Consider the following 7,773-nt stretch of genomic DNA (forward strand, 5'->3'; position numbering starts at 1 on the left):
TGAGTCTCATTGAAGTACAGTAACATGTCACATTCTTCCTCCCTCCCTCCCTACCTTCTTCCTCTTCTCCTTTCTTCCTGCCATTTTGCAGAACTCGTTGCCTTTTGATCACAGTGTTCAAACAGTCGATTTGGTGAGATAGTTGAGTGAGATTAAAGGTCGGCAGCCATGAGCGACCATTCAGCTCGTTCACAGCACCATAAAACCCCATTTATGGCTCATCATAGCTGAGCTGTCCTTAAACAACCACCCGAGGAAGTTGAAGTCTTATTAAACGTCACAGTTGAACTCCTGCCTGACAATCTGCTAAGCAAATAACTGACAACACAGCGGTACGATCACAATCCATGACATTGTTCACCACCTGACCAAAAACCGACTATTGTTAGTTTCAATCTCACCAAGTTGCTCTAAACTCATCAATCATTTGCAAGTCTTTCAGTGTTTTGGACATCTGAAGACTGTTGCATTTTAACTGTAACAGGTTTGATTGAACCGTAATTGCTCTTTTGATTGTGTCTTGTCGTGACATGTTCATGTGATACAACCTTACTATGCCAAAACTATAAAAGACAAATATGCTGATTTCGATGTTTCTGGTTTAGGAAATCTGTAAAATTGCTATAATCGTGTATTTGTACACATAAGTGATGAGGAAAAATGACAAAGGCAGATGTAATATTTATCAGCAAGGGCATGACTTAACAAACAAACTGAAACAGAATCACTGCGTGTACTTTGAATTATGTAACACTGTGATAATTATATTATACATCAAATTAGTAACATCAGACCACTCCAGGACGTCAGCATTAGTTTTCCTCCTTTCTTCGATTTTATTTTGAAAAACTTTACATATTTTCACTTTGACCAAAATCAGTGGAAATGTCGATACAATAGGCTCGTGTCAATTGGATATGAGAATACAGCTCTGTGAGGCATCAATGGGTTTAAGAGTGCTGTTACAGCGGCTTATGTCACTAAAGGAACTGAAAGGGGATGATGAATGAATACATGAATGGTGTGCTGATGGCAAAACCCTCTTATCAGATGGAGCTGAAATAGTGCTATTGAAGTTTTGTCTTAATTTTCAGTAATTTAAATTAAGAACTTTTTTGACTGCGTACAAATGAAATGTACAGTACTGTGGTGTATTTCAAAGACTATTTACACGCTATGCTCTTTTCCTTCCTCTTCTACAAGCAGTAAGACAGAGGTCAGGGCGCAAATTCTGTAGAGGGCTCATGTTTCCTTCATGTGCCATTTAAGGCCCCACAGCTAAAGACGCAGGCAGTTTTGTTCCTCTTGTTCCCCTGACATGTTAAGCAATGTATGGGTGTAGACACTGAGTCATCGGTTTGAGCAATCAGCAGCCGTTTTTCAGTATGTGGGCAAAAGAACATCTATCTTTAAATCAGAAAACAGTTTTGCTCTCAGTTCCCTCCGGATATCACATTATGTTATAAAGCTAAAAAAGGGTGGTTAAAGAACGGAAATCCCATTTTCCACAACTTGATATACACAATTTAACATTACATGCAACACCCCAAAGTTCTGTTTTCTTATATCCAAAATTCCATTGATTGTACTTCATATCAAACAATGTTGCATCATTGAGTTTTCAGCAATTCAACCTTTTCAATCTTCCAATGCACACAGCTGCTTTTCTTTCTCTCCCTTAACAGAATCTCATTGATCCGTCCTGCACTCACAGCAACCTATCTTCAAATGGGTTAAAGGGATGTTGAATTCTGCTAGAACCTTGTAACGGTTTATCCTCAACACAGTAGAGCGTGATCAGGAAAGATCCAACCAAAGTTCAACATTGCTTTACATTACAAACAAGACGCTGTCACAGAGACTTTAACCACCAGTGTTGAAGCTATTAAGTGCTGATAACGATCCGTAGTAGCAAATTACTGTCGTGTGTCTGGCAAATGCCTAAGCAGTGCAATAGTAGAAGTCGTGCTTGTCATTGTAAAAGGCCGGAGATGAATCCACCATTATGTTGATGTAAATCATCAGCATTCATTTTGTGATGGGAGTGAAAAAAACAAACCTTATGTACACACCATCACATTTGCCTCAGTCTTTTGTAATGCTTCCTCCTAGTATTCCTCTGATATCGTATCAGACAAAATGTTGCCGCCTGGGCTGCCTGTGAGGGGGCCGTCGGCGGGCCCCCCCGGCACAGGTGGGGTGGGTGTGGTTGTAGAGGCCTGCTGGGAATGCTGCAGCTTCTTCCTGTTTATCTTCCTCTCTTTGGCTCGTCTGTTCTGGAACCAAATCTTCACCTGACCCACAGACGAGCACAACACAACACAACAAAAACTACATTTATTATTATTTATATAAGTGAAGGAATATTCTTTTTCCCACTTGATTTCCCTCTCTAGTCTCGTCACCTTCAGTAGGTTATTTCCTGGATGACCCAGAATGACTTTGGACACACTTTCTCTCTCTCTCTCCTTGCATTTGCTAGGAGTTTATGAGGGTGCAGAGAGCAATAATAAGAGCAATAACATCATAAAAGCACGAGTGACAGTTTCCTTATAACACCCCTGATGCAAAATGCAACATGTCCAGTTTGGCTGAAAGCATTATGATCGCTTCTGTTGGTTTGTTGATTATGAGTTTGTTTGATTGTTAGCAGGATTTCTCTTACTCTCTTACTCTCTTACCCATACTCTCTTACTCTCTTACCCATAGTCTCTTACTCTCCTACTCTTACTCTTACTCTATTACCCTTACTCTCTTACTCTCACTCTCTTACCTTTACTCTCTTACTCTCCCATCCATACTCTCTTACTCTCACTCTCTTACCTTTACTCTCTTACTCTTACTCTCACACCTTTACTCTCTTACTCTCTTATCCATACTCTCTTACTCTCACTCTCATACCTTTACTCTCTTACTCTCACTCTCTTACCTTTACTCTCTTACTCTCTTACCCATACTCTCTTACTCTCACTCTCTTACCCATACTCTCACTCTCTTACCTTCACTCTCTTCCTCTCTTACCAATACTCTCTTACTCTCACTCTCTTACCTTTACTCTCTTACTCTCTTACCCTTACTCTCTTACTCTTACTCTTACTGCCTTACTCTCTTACTCTGTTACTCTTACCCTTACTCTCTTACTCTTACTGCCTTACTCTCTTACTCTGTTACTCTTACCCTTACTCTCTTAATCTCTTACCCTTACTCTCTTACCCTTACTCTCTTACTCTTACTCCCTTACTCCCTTACTCTTCCTCTCTTCCTCTCTTACACTTACTCTCTTACTCTTACTCTCTTACTCTCCTACCCTTACTCTCTTACTCTCTTAATCTATCTCTTACCCTCTTACTCTTACTCTCTTACTCTCTGCTGCAGTCCTCTCACCTGTCTCTCTGAGAGGCTCAAAGCCTGGGACAGCTCAGCCTTCCTCCTCATAGTGATGTAGCGGTTGAGCTGAAACTCATTCTCCAACTCCAGACGCTGATGATCAGTGTACACCACCCTGTACTTGTCCTTCGTGCGAGTCTTTGGTCCTGTATCATATAAAACAACAAGCTGAATGGATAATATGACGTAAAAGCTTTGACTGAATGCAGAGGGGCAGGTTTGTTTTCCTTTCTTGGTAGTACTTACCTGAGTAATTGCTATTTCACTGAGTCACGTTCAGGCCTAACAGATTACTGATACAAAGACGTCTGGTGCCACGTTCAAGCTCAGGCGCCACTTAAAGCCTCATCAAGTCCATTAATCATGTTAGCCGTAGCTAATGTAAAGATGCCACACTGCATTGCAACAGTGGTTCTCCTTATCGCTGTGAGTGGTGTTTACATTGGTGTTTACACAGGCAGCTATTCATTGACATACATGATCACATGCACACACACTTGGGGAAGGAAAGGAGATAGGAGTGAGTCAGTATTGATTTTAAGCGTCTTGACTACATCATGTGGAAGGATCGATTTGAGGCAGAGCTACACACACACACACACACACACACACACACACACACACACACACACACACACACAGAGCAGTAATGCCTGTGGATTCACCTGTAGGGGACATTTTTGGTTTGTCTCTGGCACGCCTCCTGCACTGCACTTCTTATCTGGCTTGTCACCCTTTTACACCCACAAGCGGACAGAGAGGGTGGGGAGTGTCACGTTTGCAGACTCGGTGGCCTCCACTGTTAGCTTTGCATTGACATCTTGCACCATGCTGGCGGAAGGGAGCGGTGGAAAGCCACCGCTTGATGAATACATGTTTCTTTCTCACCCATGTTACTAAATTTGTCTGTGGCCTCTACATACGATCAACTCAGGCGTGTGCAGAGGCCACCGATATATTTAGACCAGACCACTCATAAGCTGAAGTATAGATCAGGAAACACTGATGACTCTACTCACACACTGATCATCAAAACATACAGGTTATATTTGATCTTATTTCCTCCTTCAAATAATCTAATTTCTTATCATTCTCACATAGAAGCTTAAAAATAGTTCTTTGTTATCATCAGCTGCTCAAACAACTTCAGATAAGAGCAACCTAATCCAGAGCAATAAAGTTGTCATGGTGCGTCTATGAGCAAACAGCCAGCACGGCCTCCTTTTTCCAGTAAATACAATTAAAAAACATATAAGATAAAATAATAAATTCATACCTGTACCAGCTGGTCTGACGCATTCATATGATTTCCTCCGGGGAATGATGGGATCGTGTCCGGGAAGAAAGTTGTAAGCGGGGAACGACCCCCCTCCAGCGGCGGTGGGCGTGCCGCTCAGGTCCGGGGATGTGAAGCTGACCTGCCCGGCGCTGGGGCTTGACCCCGAGAAGCTGTACGTGTACGGAGACCACTCCTCCCGCGGAACGTAAGCGGGGTTCCAGGCACCTGTCGACGGGTCAGCGACGTGATGATACCCGGTGAAGTCATACGGAGGCGGGATGTATTGATGATTGTTCAGGGACAGCGTCTGAGCCGGGTGTCGGGCCGAGTGTGTGCTGGGGAACATGCCGGTGTCCTCGTCCGAACTTTTTTGGGGGGGCAACTCTCAGGTAAACCTCGCTGAATCAAACCTCCTGGTGCATGTTCGATTCCCGGCAGACTTTCTGTTTTCCCTGCAGTCTAAGGTTCAGCTGCGCTTCCTGTGGACTAACCAGACTCCCACACCTTTATATATTTACTGCAGTGCAAAAGTATCATCGTGACGTCACGCTTACCTGAGACCCACCTGCCTTCTTCCCGGCGCGGTGAGTTCAATGCCCCTCACTTCACCCTGCCTGGCCTCTCCTCTGTGATAAGGCCATGTTGGTGTACACATCATGTGACATACAGTAAATCAAATGATGAATTGGCCTGGATTGTGATAAGACCTCCTGGATCAGGTGTTATGGAAGGATTTGAACGCCATAAAAGATGATTCCACGCGGTTGTTTATTTGAAGTACATTCATAATGTTAAATAATAAATGTGTCAATTTATGTCACGTTATATGATATGTATATTATGATCTTTATATGATGTTATTGTTTATAGTTTGTGTGTTAGGTGAAGACTCACAAACACACACACACACAGTGGATACGCATAAAGTCATCACTTGTCCTTGTAAACAAACTAAACGAGGTGCTTTGCCCTTATATTGGCTTGATACTACTTGTTATGATATATAGCCTGCAACTAATGTATGTCAAATAAGAAAAGGTCATTTATCTTTAGAGTAAAGTCATAAATTGTATCTTCACAGTTTATTATCCATTGTACCGCCTACATCAACCACAAGAGGGCAGCAAATAATTGGCAGATAATTAACCAGGTCAACAAGCTGTACACACACAGACCTGCCTATTCCTTAATAACATTCACAGGCATAATAGTGAAGTTTGTCCTTCATCGCGGCTGCTGCTGCCTTTGGACCGGCATCAGATTCTGTTCTAGCTGACGTATTCAGAATTTTCATATACAGTATATTCCACTTATCAAGCTTGTGTCTTCCCAAGCATTCATAAAACATTCATATTGCAGCTTGGTCAGAACTTCCATTAAGAAGCTGTCAGCTGCTCGCAAGGTCCAGACTGATGTTAATGGAGGTGAAAACGCTGCAGGAATGAACTTTAGGGCAACAGAACCATCAGCACTACATCACACACACACACACACACACACACATACACGTCATGGCCAGCACGCATTAATGACAACTGTCTCCGAGCCTTAAACTGGCACTAAAATAACGAGCCGTCATGCTCATAATAGATGTTTCTAGCTAACTAGAGGTTGGTGGTGATTCCAAGCTGCTGCGTGCCAAAAATAAGAACCTGTCCTTTTTTAGACGGTTATAAATCTCCAACATTTATCCAAATGAGGAGTCTAGCGAATGATCCATGTATAGACATTCCCTTTAAACAGTGTAGCGTAAACAACGTCTCCATCGGTCTCCTTGTCGTTGTATCTTAGGAAAGTTAATAAGAGGCTTGGATCCTTTTTTTTAAAACCACTTCTAAGCGCTCACATGTGTTAGAAACAGTGTGTAATAAGCTGCTGTAGGTGCCCAGACTAACCCAAAGCTTTCATCTTCCACAGTCAAGCTGCCTCTTAGACTTAGACACACACACAGTGCATGGAGGGTGTTTGTGATACCAAATAATTACAGTGTTGCTGTGCCAAAGATTTGACTGCACTGGTGAAAATTAATTTAATATAATAATTGGTGCGATAAATATGATATTGATACAGTTTCAGAGTTTTCATTGTTGTTGTTGTTGTTGTTGTTGCTCTCATAGCTTCACATATATTTATGTGTTGTGATTTCAGTGAACAGACACTTTAATGAATCATTATGAATTTCATTAGCAGCAGCAACAGTATTAAATGTTGGAAATGACCGAATTGTAACATCATTCAGATTCATTAGGTGTCCCGCTGCTGCTCTGGCTCAGTTTCAGGTTCGGGCCTGAACAACACCAGATGAATCAACTCTTGTGGAGCCTCTAATTCAAATCTTTTATCAGTGCTCCGTTCATTTTTCTGTACCTGCTTATCCCACCCGGGGTCACAGGGGTCGGGGGTCTTGCCGTGCATCCACTGGGATTTGAGCAGATCTCATAATGGATCTGAACCCAGATTATTTTGACACTTTATGGCTTCATCCATCTTCATCTATCAGAGGTGATGTTGGTTCAACTCCAGGTCCGGGCCGCAGACCCCTGTGTTTCCTGCCTCTACTGCTCTCTCTCTCCGTACCGCTCTCTCTCTCCCTCTCTCTCTCAAAGGGCCCCTGTGCTGTCAGGGACACACAGATAACCTCTTGCTATATCTGAAACCCACTGAAACAAAAACACACCACACCAGTATGTTGGGTGGCTTCACATTGCACTGCAGCCATGGCAACAATCCAGATCAGCGGTGAGAGAAAGTGCCCATTTGCTGCCCCGATAGGCTGAATAGGCCGGGCATTGTGGGAGAAGAATGGTTTGTTAGTCCAGTTTGTTAAGTGGTTTGCCACTCTGTTGTGGGCAGCTAAAGCAATAGATACTCACTTGTTTTCTCTTTTCTCTACCACTCTGATTCTTTGTCGTTTTAACATCGGCCCATAGAAAATTATAGATCATCATAAAATGCAAACTTCTCCCCAGACTGCCTTTGTATTCTTAAACAGTAAACATTTCCATTAGTGTGTCCCCAGAGAGGCGTGGGCTGCTGCAGGATGTTTAGAGAGGGAGAGAGAGAGAGTGTCATATCACCAGCTGATGAAGAGCCGCACGTGTCTGTAT

At 42.8% G+C, this 7,773-nt stretch overlaps 1 protein-coding gene across 1 annotated transcript; it reads right to left on the reverse strand.

Moving 5' to 3' along the window:
• Positions 1-826: 826 nt before the first annotated feature.
• LOC143011961 (homeobox protein CHOX-CAD-like) lies at positions 827-5,131 on the reverse strand. The gene is made up of 3 exons (XM_076164985.1): positions 4,664-5,131; positions 3,385-3,533; positions 827-2,294 (listed from the first exon to the last, which is right to left on the reverse strand). The coding sequence occupies exons 1-3, from the start codon at positions 5,010-5,012 to the stop codon at positions 2,109-2,111; spliced, it is 684 nt and encodes a 227-aa protein (XP_076021100.1). The 5' UTR covers positions 5,013-5,131; the 3' UTR covers positions 827-2,108.
• Between the last annotated feature and the right edge of the window lie 2,642 nt (positions 5,132-7,773).

This window comes from Genypterus blacodes, unplaced genomic scaffold (assembly GCF_046128005.1).
Source record: "Genypterus blacodes isolate CSIRO-AG114 ecotype Tasmania unplaced genomic scaffold, CSIRO-AGI_Gbla_v1 ptg000139l_1, whole genome shotgun sequence".
NCBI classification, from domain to species: Eukaryota; Metazoa; Chordata; class Actinopteri; order Ophidiiformes; family Ophidiidae; genus Genypterus; species Genypterus blacodes.

Coding starts and splice junctions, on each gene's coding strand:
- LOC143011961 (XM_076164985.1), bottom strand. CDS start 5,012: ATGTTCCCCAGCACACACTCGGCCCGACACCCGGCTCAGACGCTGTCC. Junction 3,534..4,663: donor CGTCAGACCAGCTGGTACAG/GTATGAATTTAT, acceptor TATATGATACAG/GACCAAAGACTCGCACGAAG. Junction 2,295..3,384: donor TGAGCCTCTCAGAGAGACAG/GTGAGAGGACTG, acceptor TCTGTGGGTCAG/GTGAAGATTTGGTTCCAGAA.